At 40.0% G+C, this 21,147-nt stretch overlaps 1 protein-coding gene across 1 annotated transcript; it reads left to right on the plus strand.

Moving 5' to 3' along the window:
• The first annotated feature begins 1,828 nt into the window (after positions 1 to 1,828).
• Positions 1,829 to 20,472, plus strand: dvl2 (dishevelled segment polarity protein 2). Its single transcript, XM_040141171.1, has 15 exons — positions 1,829 to 1,989; positions 6,870 to 6,939; positions 9,134 to 9,288; positions 13,255 to 13,364; positions 13,593 to 13,722; positions 14,357 to 14,447; positions 14,663 to 14,732; positions 14,930 to 15,069; positions 15,465 to 15,541; positions 15,654 to 15,721; positions 15,821 to 15,955; positions 16,410 to 16,541; positions 17,327 to 17,503; positions 17,844 to 18,068; positions 18,720 to 20,472. The coding sequence occupies exons 1-15, from the start codon at positions 1,829 to 1,831 to the stop codon at positions 19,280 to 19,282; spliced, it is 2,304 nt and encodes a 767-aa protein (XP_039997105.1). The 3' UTR covers positions 19,283 to 20,472.
• The last annotated feature ends 675 nt before the right edge of the window (positions 20,473 to 21,147 follow it).

A 21,147-nucleotide genomic window follows, 5' to 3' on the forward strand; every position in this document is an offset into this window, starting at 1 on the left:
AATGTGTGTGTGTGTGTTTGTGTGTGTGTGTGTGTGTGTGTGTGTGTGTGTGTGTGTGTGTGTGTGTGTGTGTGTGTGTGGGAGAGAGTGTGTGTATTTGTTTTTATTTCTATGATAGGGAATTTAATTTCCTTACCCCTGAAACTGTTGAGTGGATAAGGAATTCAAAACAATGGCGTTTTATGTGAATAACAGCTTTTGGCTGTTGTGATCATGAACCTTGCTGAAAGGTCACAATAGACCTGATTAAATAATTTATTAGTTTTAATGATGGCATTTAATAGTATAACGATGCAAAGTGATTGTAAGGTTAATGGTTTTTGTTTGTACTAGTTAATGTTTATGGATTTTGTTACTTAACCCTGTTCACGATCCCTGTTTGATTATTTTTGCAGACCATAGTAAATCTGATTGAGAATCAAACTATTAATATTGGAGGTAGTGAACAAATGTACAAGAGCACAACTGCACAATTAAATTACAGATACAGGTGTGGAAATCTATGTGTTCATTCATTGTTTGTACTCTGTGCTGGGGGATAGAGATGCCTTTGGCGAACATTTTTTTGGGTCCCTTTTGAGTGCTTGTTTAATTTTAATTGTAATTTGATGAAACACAAAATTATTTGGGAATACGCCCTGTGTAATTTATGATACGGGGCCCCTAGCCAAACCAGTTAAGACAGGTCCTTCATTATTAACTGTCTTGTTTAAGACTTTTATTATTTCAGCTGAAATTGTGTTTTACTAGCGTGTATCCCCAAATGAATCCACAGTTCTTTAAAGTACTGCAAACCAACTACCTCACAAGGAACATTGACCTTTGGGGGCCACTGGGGACCCCAGGGCAGTTACTCGCTCTGCCAGGTTGGTAATCCATCTTTATTGTTAAATAGAATTTAAGGGATTAGTACTTACTTTTACAACTTTAACCCGTCTACTCTATTGCATTTTTTACTTCACTGCATTACTGAAGGCTGCAGTCACAAATGTTTTAAAGCTCTCAATGAAGTATGATGCACTCTCAGAGTTTACAGACATGATTGAGTAGCTAGATCACGTATGTAAACACCATTAATACTTATCAAAGGGGATGTTACAGGGTGAAAGAAAAATATAGCACAATCCAGCAATGCTAATTATATAATATGGGAAGTAAATACCCATCAAATAACGTCATAGATAAAAACCATGAAAAGTATTTAAGAATGGGGCAGAAGAGGCATTCAGACAAGAGCAGAGAAACTATGTGTATTAATGTGAATTAGCTGTGGATGTTGTGTTGGTTATTCGTGTATAGCACAACACACGTATTAAGTATTTTTCAATGCTTATTTTTCACAGTCATTGTAAAAATGCTGGGGGCTCGGGACGGGGGTGCATGGCTGGGAGAATGCGTAAAGGAAGGGGGGGGTGCGTGTTTACGTCACACGCCGCGTTGGCTCGCATAAAGTGGAGAAAAGTTTTTAGACCCCCTCCCCTGTATGTTTTTGTTGGGGGAAAAGTTGTTGGTAGTTAGGTCGTGTGAATGTAGCGTGTCCGTCGTTTTTTTTCTTCGCCCCTCGGTAATCGGGGGAATGCGAGTTTTTAGTTTTTCGAAGTCGGAGAGCGAGCTTTTGAGCAGGGTTTTTAACGCTTTACGTCCTCTGGCTCGGACTGAAAATCTCAGTGGCCATCATCGTTTCACCTCTGCCGTCTCGTTAGCCACCTAGCTAGCTCCGCCGCTAGCTAACTACCCAACAAAGTTAACGCTACCTCGCCTCTTAGTGTGTGTTTCTTGTGGCAACTTCCAGCTTGGGAAAAAAAAAAAAAAAAAACCAACCGCAGAGATGGCGGAAACCAAAATAATTTATCATATCGACGAAGAGGAGACGCCGTATTTGGTGAAGATACCCATTGCTGCCGAAAATATCACTTTGCTGGATTTTAAACAGGTCTTGAACAAGCCAAACTACAAATTCTTCTTCAAGTCTATGGACCAGGACTTCGGGTGAGCAGCAGTGGTTTTTTTTCCCTTTCTTCCTTTAGCAGAGAAGAGCGGTGTGGTTTGCATGCAAAATGAGGGACGATAAAAGCTGATGCATGTTTAGTCAACACCTCATATTGAGTAAACACCTCATGCAAGATAAATGTGACAAAAGTTGGAAAACAAACCTTTAAAATGTCGTTATTTTCTGAGTGGAAGAACGTTAACTTAGCCTAAGTTAACACCAGCAATGATTGCTTAATTAAAAAGAAGAGAGGCAATGTTTAATGAAATGCATGCTTTTTTTTGCGTGACAAAAAGTCATGCAAACTTATCTTGAGGCGGTTGTATATTTTTCCCTGGGAACACCTTATGGTAGACACAGAATGAACTTGAATCAAGCAAGCCAGGCAGGTCACCATTCAACCAACACATCCCTAATCAGAAACTGCAGTTATAATGACTGCTGATGAATATCTAAGTGGTTCTATAAATACTAAGGGTATGTAGGCTGGGACATTTCTCAGAAAACATCATCATTACAATGGGAGGCATTCCCTGTCCCTGCTGCTTTTCTTTACCCTAATCCTCATCTCTCCCTCCCTCCTTCAGTCCATCATCTTGTGAAATCCTCGCCTTTTCTTTCTTTTGGGACTGAAGCCAGGGTTTTGTCTCCCCTCTTTAACACTTTGGCCTGCCAGCCATCCTTTCATTCCCTGGCTTCCTCCCGTCCTCTCTCCTTTCTCCCAACCCACTCCTCCAGAAAGAGCTGTCTCCTCTCCTCTATCAATTAATCTTTTTTTTTTTTTTTTTTTTTTTTTTTGTGTGGCTGCTGTGCATTTTCCTGCAGAGGAATGCATGTTTGTGGTTTATTCACCCAGTGGGACCCGTAGGGCTTCTGTTAAATGCATTGTAGTCTTGGATGAGCATTAAGGCTGGGCTATTTGCCTCTTTTCCTCTTTGGATGGCACCATCACAGACCGTGCCAAGAGGAGCTGCAATATCAACTCCAACACCAAGATGTAATGGATGAGATGCCTTTTCATTAAACTTTGCTGAGCTGCCAGGCTAGAGCAGCCCCTCGGTGCAGATAATTTGAATATTAATAGCAGCATCATCAATAACTGACTACTAGAGATTTTTGTTTCAGAAAATTTGTGATAAGTGCCTTTTTTTTAAAAATACATTACATCTGGCTTTGGGTTATTGAAATGATTCATTTGGATCCGTTGGTAACCATTTTGATCATTTTATTAATTTATCAAATAAAAATGTAGTTTCCCAAATGAGGTGGGCTGTGTCATTTATAAATGATACTTGGTTACACTGTTAAGCAATGTCACTTTTGGCTCTGGGTATGTGTTTGGCTTCTGCCACATTTCTGGCAGATTAGACTGTTATTCACCATTTCATTACAAAAAATAAACAATAGATAGTGAAAGTAATCCTTTGTAGCCCTAAAGAGGACATTTCTGCAGTCTACACTGAGTATTGCTGTGTAAACTTTTTACCAAAGTTTCTGTGTAAATGAATTAAATTGAGCATGAGTCTTCTTTGATTGCACAGAAATATTTTTTAGGGCTGCAATTCATGATATTATTAATCTGCCGATTATTTGCTTGATTAATTGTTTGACCTATAAAGTCCATTTCAATTCTCAGAGGTGATGTTTTCAAATGACTTGTTTTGTTCAATCAACAGTTGAAAACTAAAAGCGATTAAGTTTACAATGGTAAAAAACAGAATAGCCAAAAATTTGTAGCAAAAAACTACTTAGACCATTTATTACGACAATAATTGCAGAAAGCAATGCTGTGGTTTGACTGGGATTAATCAATTCGTCATTTCAGTTTCAATACTGTTTTAACTGATAGCCAATGCCTACCTTATTTATATTAATTAGGACAGATTAAATTGCAGAAACACAACAGCACCACAAAATCTCCAAAATAACCATAAATTTGAATCAGTACCTATCGTAAAGGGTTTCAACAAAAATTGAACATTATAACTTTCATGAGGGTACGATTTGTTGCAGGACTGTTGAATTAGACTGAATTAGTTTTAGCTAGGTGTACCCAATAAATTTGACAACTGCCAGTACACCAAATTACCAGGTGAAGCTATTATCTGCAGTTGTTATGGGCAGTCTAATGGTCTCAGTTATTTTAACTTGACTAGCCTTAGCACAATCACCAGTGTAATTTCCAAGGTAGTTCTCAAATTAGGAGCTTTCCCCTGTGCAACTGGACAGGACATTATTACGATTAGACTCTGAATGCTTGAAAGTGAGCACACAATGTCACTGTTTTTCCAAATGCACAATGTCTTCATCTCAAAAGAGCCAACCAAGCCAATATCTGTCCACAGAGCAAGGAAAGTCTTTCAAAGAGAATATGGCAGTAAAATTCCCAGTTTTTAAGTTTAAATTGCACATCACATGTTCTCATCTGAATATCTCCAACTGAGTTCAGATAAAAAATTTCAAACATAGCTCTGAGTCAGCTGTCCAATCAAAGCAGGGACGTTTTTTTCTCCCCCCTCTCCGACCCAGGAGAGGAGTGTGTAATAGTGTGTGTTTTCATTTGCCCTGGTACGGGGCCAGCTGTCGACCAGAGCTGTGTGTGGCAGTGGGGGAGATCCATGGAGCAGAGCAGGCCAGGGCCAGTGCAAGGAACCTGGGGCTGGATGGAGGCCATTTGCTGGGTTTCTGGGGTTGTCCAAAGGGAGAACGAAGGGGAGAAAGAGTGGGGTGGTGTTCACTCAGAGTTATTAGATATTGTGTTCTGTTCACGTGCTAGTAAGGGGATTCAGGGAGCTGCGTAAGCAAGATTAATTGTTAGAAAAGAGATGCTGTGTTGGGTGTGAGGAATTTAATGGTAGCAATGGACTGGGAAAAAGGTTAGTGGGGGGAATTTAGGTCTTAGTAAATCCAACAGGACTCAACATATTTCAGGGCTGTTTGTGTGTTATTAGAGGTATTTTAGAGTGTGTGTGAAATGACTTGACTGTGGCCAATTGTTTGTTTGGAAGGCCGAGGAATGAAGACAATTACACTCTCAGGAGAAGAATGTTGAATCTGTTCATTTGCTGTCTAGATGCAGTTTCTTGCAGCGTGTGAGGAGGAAAAGTTAAATAAATCAGATGGAGGGAAATATTTGTTTGTTAACTAACATTCGGTAGCAATACACACAGCTCCAAAAAAACTAAGGCTTCCTGCAACAGCTCCCCACCAGTGCCCACAACAATCTAGCCGTATACTAACACTCACCCACAAAACCAGCTCTCAACAGCTGCTTACGAAAGCCCGGTGGAGCCTGACCAAGTCTCACACACATAACAGGAGGCACATTGGCAGATGAAGCTGGAAAAAGAGAAAATTTGAAGGGGTTTGGAGCAGTCAAGTGTCCTCTCTGTGGCACTTGTGCTGAGCCCCTATCCCGGCAAACTACTGTAATAATGTAGTGGCAGTCTGCTGGGGGGAAATTACTCAGCCAGAGCCGAATGTTTGTCTTTCTGACAAACATGGAGGAAGAGTAAGGAGGCCGGAAGAATAGCCAGACGGATGCAGTGCCTTTTAGGAGCTTTGGTCATGTGGAGACTGAACTCTGGCAGTGGCTGTCTCTAAAAGATTACTGTCATCATGTGTATTGGATTTGTATGCTTATTTAGTCTATAGTTGCGTAATTTGCAAGGAGTCACAAATGCAGTAAGAGTGTGTGTTTAGCTCATCACTGTGACAGAAGAAATTCCATAGCGTCTCTGACTTGCCAGAAGAAGAAAATTAGTTGTTCTTTTCTTTGATATCTGCTGTGCTGAGTCATGCCTTCAGGCTTGGGTGGTATTTTGGTAATAATATTAGATCCGAGTATAATCCCAGTGATATAATTATACTTTCATTACTAGTGGATTTTGTTTTGATGATGCAGATTGAAGCTCAATGAGTGAATGGTTGCTTTTTAATGGTTAGTTAAACCACTTATAACAGTGTGGAGTGATATTTAAGATAAGATAAACTTTATTGATCCCACGCGGGGAAATCAAAGTCATGAGGAATAAAATACCTGAGAGACAAAAGTTGAATCTCTTCAACTTAGCACAAAAAAGAGGTGGAAAATAAAATGGAAAAAACGTGTACAAATGTTCAAAAGCCAGCAGTTGGGGTGGGCAACATCATGATACAGCATGGGACAATATAAATTTGTCAACCGTCAGTGACAGAGATTTTGTCATTGTGTATTACCAATTGTATTGGGTCATTTTGCACAAAGTTGCAAATCAATGAGAGGGATTACTTTATGGCATTATTGGACTTTTATATGTATTTTTCATCAAATGTGATGTATTACTTCGATTTGTCAGGTATTAAATTTACTGGATTAGCCTAAAAATTATTTTAGCTATAAACATTTTCTCTATTTTTTTTTTTTTTTTCATAAAATGTACTATATTGTGATGTATATTGATATTGTGATGTAAAGCTACATATACTGTGATAGAGGATTTTGTCCTTATTGGTCAACCCTACCTGGAAGGATGGATTCAGTTACACACTTTCTTTCTTAAGTATACAAACGCTTCAAATCAAATAGGTTGCATGTCACTTGACAACCATCCCTTTTAATGTTAACATTACTTTCTAGTTAAATCAGTTTGATTTGATTTAGTTCAGCCATGTTGTTAATGTAGCATAATAATTTTTATGTAGTGTTTCAATAATGTAAACCATTTAATTCCCCTGCAGTTTCCTTTTCTTTATGACTAGACTAAAGCCTTGGTATAGGTTTTCCTCCCTCATTCCTCCACTGTGCTGTACCATTCAGATACCACATACCATGCCATAATGTTATGAGGGCAGAACAATTTATACCTTCTAAAGCTCACTCTGTCTCTGTGTTTTTCAGGGTGGTGAAAGAAGAGATTTCCGATGATAGTGCCAAGTTGCCATGTTTCAACGGCAGAGTGGTGTCATGGGTAAGAAATAATAAACCTGCTCCATATTTCTAATAAAAGTGGGATTGGGAGCTATCCAGATTTCGCCGGTGACTATTGTTCTAAATTCACAAATGTCTTGATTTCAAAAATTTCCCTCTGACGTCTGTATGAAAATGTCAAGACTTGGCCTTTTATCTCAAAAGTCAGCCAATTATCAGCCAGAGGCAAACCACTTTTTTCTTTTCCTGTGCATTCCCCCAGACCTCCCTCAGACTAACGATCTTGTCTAATGAGCAGCAATAAAATAGAGTAATTAAAGTTCAGATTTCAGTCATTAAATTTGCATAATTGTGTATCTTATTGAAACATCATGCTCCTTTGTAGTTTAGGCTTATGCTTTGGGAGAGCGTTTGCTAAGAAAATATCTTGGGAATAATCTTTTGGAAAGAGTGGGGCAGCTTGAAACAGAATTTTCCAGCCAGGTTATACAGGAGGAAAGAGACTAGAGAAAAGATCTATGAGAAAAATATTCTTGGAGCTTTAGCCACAGTCTGAGTCATTATAGCCAACAGCGTGCACTGTAAGTTTAGCAGGGCTATAAAAATGTTCTCCTCAGCCTTCATTAAATCTACTGTCATGCACTTTCTTAGTTTTATATGATTCCATTGCAACAAAGAATTTTCTTAAATCAAGTGTAATTATCTTTTCAATATATCTGTTTATAATTTTATCTTCATAACATTTAAAGATAACTTACAACAGAAGAGGGAAAACAAACGTCAACAAAACACTAGAGCCAAGTGGGGTACACGTTTTAGTCCTATAATCAGAATATCTACATTGTTCTTATATTTATACTGGGAATGATGATAATGTCCTTGTCGATTGCAGTGAAGCAGATCAATTTCTGTTACTTTCTCTGAAAGTTCTCCATCCATTTTTTTTTAAGCCTTTGAGGTTTTTATACATGATTTAAGACTCACAACAGATACATGACACAATGCAACAAATCTGCACATTACAGTGATTATTTGAAAACGTAACATATGGAGTCAAAAGGGCTTTTCTGTTTGCCGAATAAATCACGAGGAAGGGAAATGTTTCTCTGATTGCATTAACTAATACTCAAGCTTTCAAGCTACGAGCAGCACAGCTTGTTACCAGCTACAGTACAGTGTGTTGCCATGTACAGTTTTTTCATACTTTCCACTTCTCTTGTAGAAGGCTCAGTTGTTGTATCCCGCCCAGCAGGTTACATTTGAAAGCAGACAAAACATGAGGACTTGGCCCAGATAAGTAGGTTTGAGGCCTAAGCATCTGTTAAGTGCATAAGAACGAGGGAAGGCTTTAAAAGAGAGGGGGAACAAAGCTCAGAGACCACAGGGACTGATATGTGATCTGCAGGCCAAAACGGATGGAGGGATCCCAGAAGACGAGTGTTTCCTAGTCACATAGCCATTAGTGGGGAGGGAAAACCAGGGAGTGACTCAGTAAAGAGGGTGACCATCACTCTTTTGATGCTGACAGGATCCATTTGGTTGAATTGTTTTGACGGGCGAATGCTAAGTTCTTTTATCTGAACTCAGTGAATGCACCAAACTTCCAAAAGTTATGGAATGAACAATGTATATGCAGGCATCTCTAAGTGTTCTGCAGTGATTTGGTTTTAAAATGCAGGGATTTTGAATATTTCCGTTATTAACGGAATATTTTTTTCCTACATTTTAGCTCTCATCTTTTGGTCAGCATATTTTAACTACATTTTATTCCCAATCTGGGTATGTCTTAATGGTTCATGTAATTGGATGCTGCAAGGCATTCATCCCGGTTGTTGATGTGCGTTACCTTGTATGTGTTTGTGTGCGTTTGTGGGCACTTTTGTTGTATAATGAAGAGAGACAGGTTAAGTGTGGGATAGTGTTTCAGTATGCCCTTGAGACATCCATCTAAAAAGAGTACAGTGTTCGTTTGTCAAAGTAATTGACAACTTACCTGTTTTCCCTTCGTGTACCCTCCACCTCTTTCCAAATGTTCCCTTCATTCCTCTTGTTTTCGCACCCTTTCTTTCTCTACCCTCTCTCAATTTGTACTGCTTGTTTTGTGCCAAATTCTTTCCACTCTGCATATTTCCTTTCTTTTTTCCCACTACTTTTCCTCATTTCTCTTTTAAACCTTTACCTTGGATACTTTCTTCTCTTTTGTGTGTCTGAATTATTTTTGCTTTGTTTTTCAGTTGGTATCTTCAGACACTCCAGCAGCAGAGCCTCCAGTGGCAGTGGTTCCTCCTGTGGAAACAACTACCCAGCCTTCGCCCCCTCCTCCGCCCCTGCCACCCCCACCTGCAGAGAGGACAGGGGGCATTGGAGACTCTAGACCACCCTCCTTCCAGTAAGCAAAGCACGCACTCTCATTTAAAACACTTACTGCCCTGTATATTTACCTGGATGGGGGCATCACAAGGCCAAAAACCTCAGAACCTGCATTTTTCGCCAGTACTTTACAACTTAGTTCACACTCGTGCTTCTCTCATAGCTGTAATGTGTATATACTGTGTCTTTTCCTGAATATCTCAAACACTCCCAGCATCAGGTTACAACAAGAATAACAAGAACACTACAGCTCATTTAAACCTGATCTTAACTGGGGCTGCCCCTTGTTATTAGCATGATCACCTTTGGGACCAGCTCTTTGAATACACTGAACCATAACAATCTGATTTTATAATGTTCTTACACATCGTTGAAACATGTTATATTTTCCTGATTTTTAAATCTTAAACCTGGAGTGCTTTACCCTTCTCTCCTCCTTCTGGCAGTGAGAGTACTTACACAAACAGTGTTGAATACAGAGAAATTTACACAGTTCCAAGACAATAATCCATTATTTAGGAAGAGTAAATGTGAAAGCTACATAGCCTACTCCAAATATTTTACAAATGGATCATCTGCCCTCAGTCCCTTCTCTTCTTTCTGCGCTTTCGCATAAGGAAAAGCCGCAACATTGGTAATCCATGTTTGTCCTTGATGTCGATCGCTTCCTCTTTTAGATTATAATCCTTCCTCTAAACGCAGAGTTTCTTTTTTATCTAGAGCATCAGAAACTTTTCTTGGACGGATCCTAGGTTTTTCCGCCAAAGGCTCTGCCATACTCCTAGTTGCTGTAGCCTACTCCATCTCGGTCACTAAGTTTGCTTCGCACTTCAGCTCTGGCAAACCATTCATTGCTGGTTGGCTTAAAACACATCGCTACCATTGTGCAGCATAGCAATGTCGCCACAGGCACCAGATGTAAAACTCCAGCATACTAAGAAATACAGAGAGATTAACCTGGCGCTGATATGCTTAATCAGCATTGTGTGAACTCATTTGGCAAGGGTTTGAACATAATGGATTTTTATTTATATGGAAAAAAAGCTGTATACACAACACTGACGTATTTATTATCACCTTACTAAATTCATATGGAGAACTTGTAAGAAAAAAGTTGCCTCTACACACATCCAGCAGACACAGAGCTACATCAGAATTCATGTGTTTCTGTCCATATGATAAACATAAGTCTAATATTCACACTCCTTCTAGCTCTGTTTTGGTTTCCACCAACTCCTGAAGTATCTGGCCCTTTTAGCTGCTAAATGCTCCACTATGTTCACTGGCGAGTAGCTAACTTTGTCTGTCTGCCATTACATGCTGGCCAGTTTATCAGAGCTTTTGCATTGAAATGCAAAATTATGATGATGAGAGCAGTGAGACTGAACCGTATCAGTAATGTTGTGGGCTGTAAAACCGAAACGATGAGCTGAAAGATACTGAAACTCTCCGCAGAGCTGAGGGGAGAGTCGGATGATAATTCTCTGTGGGTTTGTGTAATGTGAAAGGAGTTGCTCTTAGTGACAAAGTAATTTGATCCAATACTAATATAAAAATGTTGATTCTGGCAGCTTTAAAGAATGAAAGCACAAGGCAGTCTAGTCACATACATTTTCAGAATGAAATAACTATACTTTAATGATTTCTTCATCCTTTACTACTGTCTGTTGCATCCATGTGATCCCACTACGGAGTTAGGAAACCATTACTGTAATCTCAACAGGGCCTGTACAGTCCAAAACCAACTATTTTATGATTTTATTAACTTCTTATCATAGCCCCTAGTTCCTTGAGAAGTATGTTTTCTGGACCGCTTTACGTTGGGTTTAGGGGTCAAATAGAGTTCACACCCATCAGTGCGACCTCCCAGTACGGCTGCAGTGCACTCATTCATTACTTATGGTTGGACCTCGTCCTGTCTGTCTGCTTTGGCTTCAGGACGGTGGCCTGATGGTTTTTGAATTCAATTTCAAGTTAAACAATTTCTTTTTAAGTTCACTAAATGTGCGGTTTGCAGGCGGTGGAGAATTAACCGCGTTAGTTATTTTCTTTCCATGCTGTATCTGGAGCTGAATCAAAACCATTGCTCATGCTGGAAAATTAAATGTAAGTCTTTGAATTGTGGGGTCTCTGTGACCGATGGATGAAGAAAAGTCTTTTTTTTTCAGCTTGCTATCATCATGAACCTACAGTTTCTTTGTCTACCTGTGTAATCAGCACGTTTTGTTGACGTGTGCATGCTGCCCCATGTAGGCTTACCGGGGCATTTACCTGTTGCTATATGCATATTGGCCTTTTACCAGCTGTGGATGTGATGGAGAGGTCACCTGGTTTCTGAATTGTTCTTGTTCCTTTCTCTAGAGGGTTTTAGTGACATGACACAATGGCAAAAGCAACGCTAACTAGACCTAGACCAATGTATCATGAATCATCAGTGTACCAATAGATGATTTCTGCACATCAACAGAACAGACTGCAAACATTTTCTAAAGCTGACTTTGGATTTTTGTAACGCTCTGCTTAAAAACAAACAAATCAACATTCATGCAGAATGTGTTGCCGAGATACAACAAACAGTTCTCATTGTGTCCGGTGCTGAATTCAGGCTGATGGGTAACTTCATACATGCACGAGAATTGATGTTAATGTTTTTAGTTAATCTAGTTTAGTTTACTTTGACAGTCTGAGAAGGAGGACATAAATCACACACAACTGCAGAAATGTCAGAGATGACATGGTGAAGTCCAAGATTTATTTTCATTGTGGTCAGTGATGTTGCAAGTAGTCCAGGCAACATCATACTACCACAAAACCACCATCATAAATACTGTATGTCATCATCAATAAAATCACACCAAGTCAAAGCCGTCATTTGAGGTCATGCTCACACTTGAAGGGCAAACAGGTCATCTGACCCTTTCTGTGCAGATTTAGCCACAGGAGAGTTTCAGACAATCTCTGGATACAGTGTAATCTGATCTCATATTATCAGAACTTATTATGGTGTGTCAAAAACTGCATCGAAATGATAAGTGTAACTGGATCACATTGTCCACAACAATAAAACTGAAGTTATATAAAATGTGTACTATATGCTTGAACTCCAAAGGGAAATTAAAGCATTTTAAAGCCACACACCACCAACCAAAACTCAACCAAAGTGCAAAAGTGTAAAGCAGGATTTTATCTATCTATTCCAAATTGTTGAGCTGCCAAATAATCAATTTGACTCATGAAACTTGAAACTCTAGGTTGATAATGTTGGCATTACTGGATAATGTGAATGCTTTAAAATTCCACTAGAAGTTTACATAAGTTTTTTTTTTTTTTTTTTTTTTTTTTTTAAATTTTAAAAATTATAAAATAATAGTCCTTTTAATGGGAACTCCACCAATTTTACACACCGAGGTCTGTTTACAGGTCTTGGAGGGTACCACTGCATATGTGAAAAAAGTTGCACAGTATTTTGTAGCTCCAGAGTGTGATGGCAATGTCTGCTGAAGATGACAAGTTTGGGGAAAAAAATCTGGGGGTGTGGAGCGAAAAAACAGTTAATTGAGCAGGCGTCTGTAGACTGCTCTTCATCTGCTTGTCACTAGCAGCTCGAGGCTATCTTAGCTACTACTAGCATAGCATAACACACCTGAATTGGTGACTGAATTGTCGGCAGTCGAGTTGCACTGTGGGTAATGTAGGCACCAGATTTTGGCATGGGAGAAGAATGTGTGGAATTTAAAAAAAACAAAACAATATCTCTTATTCTGCTTTTTTTTAAAACTGATTTTGACAATTTTGTAGGAGTGCAGTGCTAAATCGGTGGAGTACTCTTAAGTAATTGTTAATTGGTTATGTTTGTGAATACCATATTTGGAAAAACAGCCACGCTTATCACTTTGGCAAAATTGTTACATAAAAACAGTCAACTCAAATACTGAAATCCTGTTACGCTCTAATTCTAACTGTGCTGCTGCTGTTTCTTTTACAGTCCCAATGCCACAGGCAGTGTGGAGACTTTGGACGACCAGACCGAAACAGAGTCTGTAGTTTCTTTTAGGAGAGAGAGACCTCGTCACAGAGAGAGCATGGAGCAACATGGTGAGAAACACTCACTCAAGATCCAATGGTGATGGGGAAAAATGCTCCTTTTATGATGGTCTACCATCAAGAAATGGCATGGTCCCAACATCCAAACAGTTAATAGATCATGATATAATCAAGGAATGTTGAGAAGTGGGGAATGTTTGTGATCTATGGAAAAAAAGTTTAAAATTCATGGTGAGTATCTTCCGCCTTGTCTTCGGGGCTTCTTCTGTGGTGTCCCAGGGCCTCGTATGAATGGCCAGAGTCGTCTGGAGCGCCACCTGGCGGGATACGAGAGCTCCAGTACAGTGATGAGCAGCGAGCTGGAAACGACCAGCTTCTGTGACTCTGAGGATGACGACACCATGAGCAGGTGAGAGATTGATGGATAAGAGGCGGAGGATTAACTGAAAAAGATGAGAGGGGCTCTGCTAGGGAATTCATTCTCGTGAAATTGTATATGCCATTTTAAGTTAAATATAATAGGTGTAATGGGAAAGAGCTTTGTGTATCAAAAATTCTCTCCTTTCCATGCATCCATTCTCCAACAATAAACAGTTATCATTACATTTGATATTTTTATATTTTGGCTGCAATTCCTAAAGTATTTTTCTAGAGAAGATTACTGTTTTTACTTTGGCCAGCTGTCATAATAAATTATAATACTAGGATTTAACTGTCTCCATCTGATTGTTTCTGGACTTTGTGGTATGTGAATTTGATATATGTAGGCTTTTTCTGTTTCCAAGTTGAATGCTCTGGCTTTTCTTACTCTGTATTTTTATTTTTATTTCTTGGAGTTGCGGGGGGGGGGGCAATGGATTAGACAGTTGATTTGATAAAGAAGAGTGGAAAATAATTTTTTCTTTATCAAGAATCCCTAATTAGCTTCCACATTATCTCGGTGGGTTTCAGACATAAAAAGCAACACAAAAGGGGAGACAGAGGCGAGCCTATAAAAGGTTTATGTCTGACCTTTCACACCCTGTTGACCGTTGAACTTGTAGGTTCAGTAGTGCAACAGAGCAGAGCACAGCCTCCAGGCTTCTTAAACGGCACCGTCGACGCAGGAAACAGCGCCCTCCACGTCTGGAGAGGGTATGTATAGACCCCCCCTGAGAGCTTCTTTTTGTGGTTTTTTTTTTTTTGCTTTACATTTTCTCATGTTTGTCTTATGTATTTGCATGATTGCCCTAGGCTGAATCAAGAATTTTTAATGGGGAGCCACTTGATTAGATTGCTCTGAGAAAATCTGCATGTCGGTGAATTTGTAAGCAAATCTCATGGTGCAATTTTGTGGTTTTCAACTCTAGGCCTCCTCCTTCAGCAGTGTGACGGACTCTACAATGTCCTTGAATATCATCACCGTCACACTTAACATGGGTCTGTAAACTCCTGATCTATTCTTGTCTCTGAACCTCATTATTTCTGGGAAATTCTGTGGAAATATTAAATACATTGCTTTGCAAAATATTAAACTTTTTTAAATCAGTACTACAGCATAGACTTTCAAGTCAATTACTGCGCTACACTTTCTGTGTGCATAGTGTTAACACTATTCTGATTTCTCAACAATACAGAGAAGTACAACTTCTTGGGCATCAGCATTGTGGGTCAGAGCAATGAAAGGGGTGATGGAGGCATCTACATCGGCTCCATCATGAAGGGAGGAGCTGTGGCTGCAGACGGACGCATAGAACCTGGTGACATGCTGCTGCAGGTGAGAAGGGATGACGGCTTAATCCTGAATCAAAAGGAGTGTTGTTAGTTTTCTTTGAAATGACTGTTTAGATGAATGCTTTGCTGAGGAAATACTGGTGTACCTTTTTTTTTTTTTTGGTTTTGAGACAATGTGAGGCTCTTTCAGGATCTTTCCCAGCTTAGGAACAGCTCAATGCTGCTTCAGTCGTGCACTTGTGCTTAATTCCTCCTGGTGTGCTGAGATTTATAAACACTTAAACAGATAAACAACTGTTAAGTTAGTATACAGTTTTCTCTAAAATTAAAAAAACAAACATTGATTTAGATGACATGTCATGTTTTTAAACACAAAACATGAAGTTGGTGCTTGTGTGTCTAAGTAAAATCTTTTTCTTTGCTGTGATTCTTGCCAAGGTGAACGACATCAACTTCGAGAACATGAGTAACGACGATGCCGTGCGGGTACTGAGGGAAATTGTACACAAGCCAGGGTAAGTCGTTGCTGTCTCATTTTGAATATTATCAGACCACGGCTTTTAGAGAAATGTTTTTGTAAATAGACTTTTAATTATGATTATTTCTTATTCTTTTGGTGTTTGCCAGGCCCATCATCCTCACAGTGGCTAAGTGCTGGGACCCTTCTCCTCAGGGCTACTTCACTCTGCCTCGCAGTGAGTAACAGGCTGCCTCACGCCCGCTGACAAACCAGCTTTTCTATTGTTGATGTCAGGGTCAGTTAGACGTTTCTAATCTCTTGTCTCCCTGTGTAGATGAACCGATCCGACCCATCGACCCAGCAGCATGGGTCAGCCACTCTGTGGCTATGACCGGGGCTTACCCTCCCTACCCAGGCAGCTCCTCCCTCAGCACCATCACCTCCTCCTCCTCCGTCACTGAGACCGAACGTGAGAGCCTCTTTCCATATTCATCTCACGTTCCATGTGCTGTAACTGACCTTTCTTTATTCTAAGCTCTTTCATTCTTCTCATAAAACTAGATCCACTTCTATACCTTGCATAGTTTCTTTGTTAGTCTGTCAATGTTCTAGGCCTGAGTGATGGTCATTATTGTAAAGTATCTTTTTCCTGTTACAGTTTCTGTCTGTCTTTCTCTTGTAATGAGATTGGCACAGGGATCATCTTTCACATCTGTCTCTCTGCCTTTGCGTCCGCTGCTGTTATGTGATTTGATAGACGATGTCTACTACTTTCCTGCCTTTCATCTCCTCTTCAAAGTTCCATTCCTTGCCTTCTTGTTTTGACGCGGTTCTGATTTCTTCTCTCATTCTTTCATATATTCTCGCATTTCTACACTTCTTCCTCGTCAGATTTCCTGAAGTATTCTTCCCTCTTTCTCCAGGTTTTGACGACTTCAACTTATCACTACATTCTGACATGGCATCAGTTGCTAAGGCCATGGCCTCACCAGAGTCTGGTCTGGAGGTCAGGGACCGCATGTGGCTTAAAATCACCATCCCCAATGCTTTCCTTGGTAAGACAAAGAGGAGTGGAAACAAGGCAAAAAAGAGAGGACATTAGTTTCACAAACTTTCTGTGCCTCATGGGATTTTACAGGGCAGGCATTATGTTCACAGAATTAAAACCGTGTGACTTGAGGGAGGAAAAAAAAAACGTAAAGTACTAATGTGAGTGCCTGTTTTGACTGAAAACATCTGTTAAATTGGAATCACCTGCAGCAGAATCACAAGGAGTAGTTACATAAACTACATGTTTGCCCATTTTTTTACTTTATGAAAATAAAAGTTTGGGGTTGTATGCAATGATTTTACTCGATCTTTGTCTGACATGCATTTTCATTTTTAATATAACCAAAATCCAGCAGCCTGCAGGTGATCAGGTAGGAAGATACCATTTTGGTGAAACTTTTTTTTTTTTTCTTCAGAATGTCAGTGTTATTGATTCAGCTTAGTCATTTGGAGGCTTTAGTTTATTGTGTCATTAAAATGGTAATGCTGGTAATTCTCCTTGAAGATGTTGGTTACAGACTTTACTCCCTTACTTACTATGTGTGGTATGTGTACGTGTTTTTGTGTGTGTGTGTGTGTGTGTGTGTGTGTGTGTGTGTGTGTGTGTGTGTGTGTGTGTGTGTGTGTGTGTGTAAAAATAATTTCCATTTTTATTTTATTATACTATGTAAGTAGAAATGCTAATACATTAACTTTATTTTATTATATACACTGGGCATCTTTGGTGCAAACATTTCCTTTGGGATGAATTCCCTTAGTTTATCCTCCCTGTCTCTGCATCCACATCCAGGCTCAGACGTAGTGGAGTGGCTGTTCCACCATATCGAGGGATTCCAGGACCGCCGTGAAGCCAGGAAGTACGCCAGCAACCTGCTGAAGGCTGGCTTCATTCGACACACCGTCAACAAAATCACCTTCTCTGAGCAGTGCTACTATGTATTCGGAGATTTAAGCGACTGTGAGAACTGTGAGTTACTGGAAAACACTGACATCAAAGACTGACACAGATCAAACTGCTGAATGTATTACTTAATCATATTTGGCACACAGGCCTTCTCTGGTCGTAGGGATCCAACGTGACATTTCAATTATGGAAGAGTTTCTTTAATGTCCTGCCATCCCTAAGTTTAGAATTTCTAAAAAACATGATAACGAGCAGGAAAAAAACAAAAACTGTCCACAAGCTGCAGCAGCTATTACAGGTTTAGTTGCCATGACATGTATGTCCTTTTTTTTTTGTTTCTGCAGCACTAGTTTTAATTTTTCAGATTAATCAGTTGTTCATCTTCCTCCTTACTACCACCCAGACATGGCCAATCTGTCCCTGAATGACAATGATGGCTCCAGCGGGGCCTCAGACCAGGACACCTTGGCCCCCCTGCCACTTCCTGGGGCCTCCCCGTGGCCCATGATGCACACCTTCCCCTATCAGCCCTACCCTACACATCCCTACTCCAGCCAGCCACCTCCGTACCACGAGCTCACCAGCTACAGCTACGCCCCCGGCAGCACCGGCAGTCAGCACAGTGAAGGTGAGCGCAGCCAATGATCAGATGTCAACCTGCTGAGAAGCATGTGCAAATCTGAAGTGACTGGTTTAGTTTATCATTACAGGACCACGTTGGTTGTTTTGCATACCTCAGCAAGCTAACTACAAATCATGTATATTTGCTTTCACTGCTGACCATTTCAAAGCATACCATCAGTTTTTGGATTTCTTTCTGTAATTTCTTTTCTGTAGTCATTGTTTGTTTTTAAAGGGGAATTCCACCAGTTTTATGCATTCATTTCAGTTTACATTTCTAAACAGTTATATAATGTCTTCTGTAGCTCTGGATGGTAACATCAGGCTTATTAATAAAAGACTATGAGTTGCATTATGGAAATTGTAGGATTCAAGTGGTTTTGGAACCATACTAGTGACTAAAAGTCAGGATATCTCAGCTTCAAGCTCAAACATCTGAGATATAAGAGTCAGCTGCCAAGAGTGTTGCATTCACAAGCTGCATTGTTAGAAAATCAGACACAAAGCAGGAATATTAAACCACCACAGATAACGTATATTATTTCGCTCTTTGAGGTTCAGCATGTGTCTTAAAGTAAAGGAGTGCTTTTTTTTAAATTTCTACAGCTGTCTGGAAAGTAGGGAAAAGTCTTAAAGAGCATTTTCTTTCTGACCTCAGGGAGCCGAAGCAGTGGATCGACGAGAAGCGAGGGTGAGCGACGTCGTGGCAGTAAAGGTCCCGGCAGCACCGTGGGTGGAGGGGAGAAATCTCCCTCTGGCGGGGGTGGAGAAGGTGGCGGGGCTGACTCGCGCTCCGGCAGCGGCAGCGAATCAGAATACTCCACTCGCAGCAGCTTGCGGCGCGGCCACGGTTCTGCTGCCCCCAGTGAGCACAGCCACGCCTCCTCCCAGCGCTCACATCATCACCGCATGCCCCAACCACCCCACATGTCTCCCTACCCACCAGGTATCCTGCCTTACAACCCCATGATGGTGATGATGGTGCCCCAGCACCCGCACCCGGCCATGGCAGCCGCTCATGCTCTTCCTCACACGCAGCAGCTGCCTGCAGCCCCCATGCACCCGGCTTTACCTCCGCCTCCCTCCTCCACTCCAGGGGGACCTCCTGGCGCCCCGCCCACCCGTGACCTGGGCTCAGTACCCCCAGAGCTGACTGCATCCCGCCAGTCGTTCCATCTGGCCATGGGCAACCCCAGCGAGTTCTTTGTGGATGTCATGTAGTTTTTCAGTCTTGCAGCTGAGTGACCATTCATGTGAAGTTAGTGTACGGTTCCCACTTGTTTTGACAAGGATCTGGTGGTAGCTTGTTGAGCTCACAAGTGCCTATTGGATTGAACGCACTTGTTACAAATTTGGTGAGAACAGGGTTTAACATTGACAAAGAGAATATGAAACAATTTAAACATAATTAACGTGGGATATGGTCTGACTAGATTTGTCTACAAAGTCTAGTTTCTCTCATTTAAAATCCTTAAACAACATTCGTTTTTTTCAAGCCTAAATCCACAAAGACCAGTCCTGTTTTCCTATCTCTGCAGTGGGTATTTTTTGTTTTTCTCAAAAAGCAAACTCTCAGTAAATTTTTTGAGTGCCTATCAGAGCTGCTAAGCACTCTGGTTTTTGCAATTCTTAAAATATAAATATAATATTTTAGGAGGGGAAGCGCCATCTCAAATCAGCCATTTATCTCAGAACTGGACATCCAAGAAGAGCACAGACCACAATATAACACTAGAGGGTGCCAGGTACACTGTGTACTTGAAAAGGATACAATCCTGTACATATGTCTGGATCATCATGCCAGATTCGTTGGCGGCACAAGGGTGTATATCAAGTGCCTTACTCTTTGCATTTTTTAGAGACATTTTCACACTCCAAGTACGTAAAACAACTCATTTTGTTCCAGCATTGTTTGACAATGAACTTTAATGTATATATCTACTACTCGTATGTAAATGCAATAATACAGAACAGCGAGCTCTAATGTGAAAAGAAAATAGGTCCCAATATGTCAGGTGAACTTGTGTTTAGTAATCACTGTCTAGGCCTAGTCGTTACATAAACTCTTATTGTGAGGAGTACCATGGTTTTTGGTATGGGACTGTAGAGGCTTAACGGTACTAGTCGGTGAAAATAAGATACTGAAAGCGGTACTTTTTGATTACATAGTGTATATCTTAAGTAACTGTGATCCAAAATGCCCCAGCTCCCAATACTTTTATGTTACTGACTCGCATTATTCACCTATTTCATTTTTGTATGAGTGACTATATAAATCATGTGTAACCCAACTATTAAGGTGCTAAATGAAGAGTCAAAATTTCAAAAAGATTGGCATTGACAGTGTCACATTGTTTGATTTCATATTGCCACCTTTGTTTGTGTATTTGAGAATAAATTTGATACTTACATATTGTTCAGATTTAATTATTTAGGATGAGATTCAAAAGAAGTCAGTTTGTTAACATGAACTTTCTCTTAGAACCAGTCAAACAGATTGGTATGTTATGTGTTATTGTGTGTGTGTGTGTGTGTGTGTAGTAGACATACTGTACTTACTGTATGCTGGTCTTAAAATGATATATATAGATAGAGATAGAGATAGATAGAGATAGATAGAGATATAAATAGATATATATCTTTAGCTGAGTTAAAATCTTTCCCAGATTTATCAGTTATAATGTAATATGATCTCATCAATGGTGAAAAGCATCTTAGTACATTTATTCATGTCATGAATGCAAATATTTCAATTTTATGCTATTTTACCTACATTTCCCCCCTAAGATTAATTTGTCCAGATAATATCTGGCTGTACCTGATGCTTATTATATCTAGAACTGGTATGTTGTTTATTGACAACATGAATTTCCTGGATGTCAGATGTAATAACAAACTGTTAAGATTGACTTTTACAAAAGAATGTTGTTGGCTTCTGGAGAAAAGAGATTTTACAAAAAACAACGTTGTCCAATAAGAGCAAAGTATCTGCCATTTTCCTTACTTCAAAAATCAAAGTAGTTCATTTTGAAACCCTCAAAGATATTGCAATCATCGGCTTTAAGTTGCAGTGTAATGAATGGACA

This window comes from Xiphias gladius, chromosome 12, assembly GCF_016859285.1.
Source record: "Xiphias gladius isolate SHS-SW01 ecotype Sanya breed wild chromosome 12, ASM1685928v1, whole genome shotgun sequence".
Taxonomy (NCBI): Eukaryota; Metazoa; Chordata; class Actinopteri; order Istiophoriformes; family Xiphiidae; genus Xiphias; species Xiphias gladius.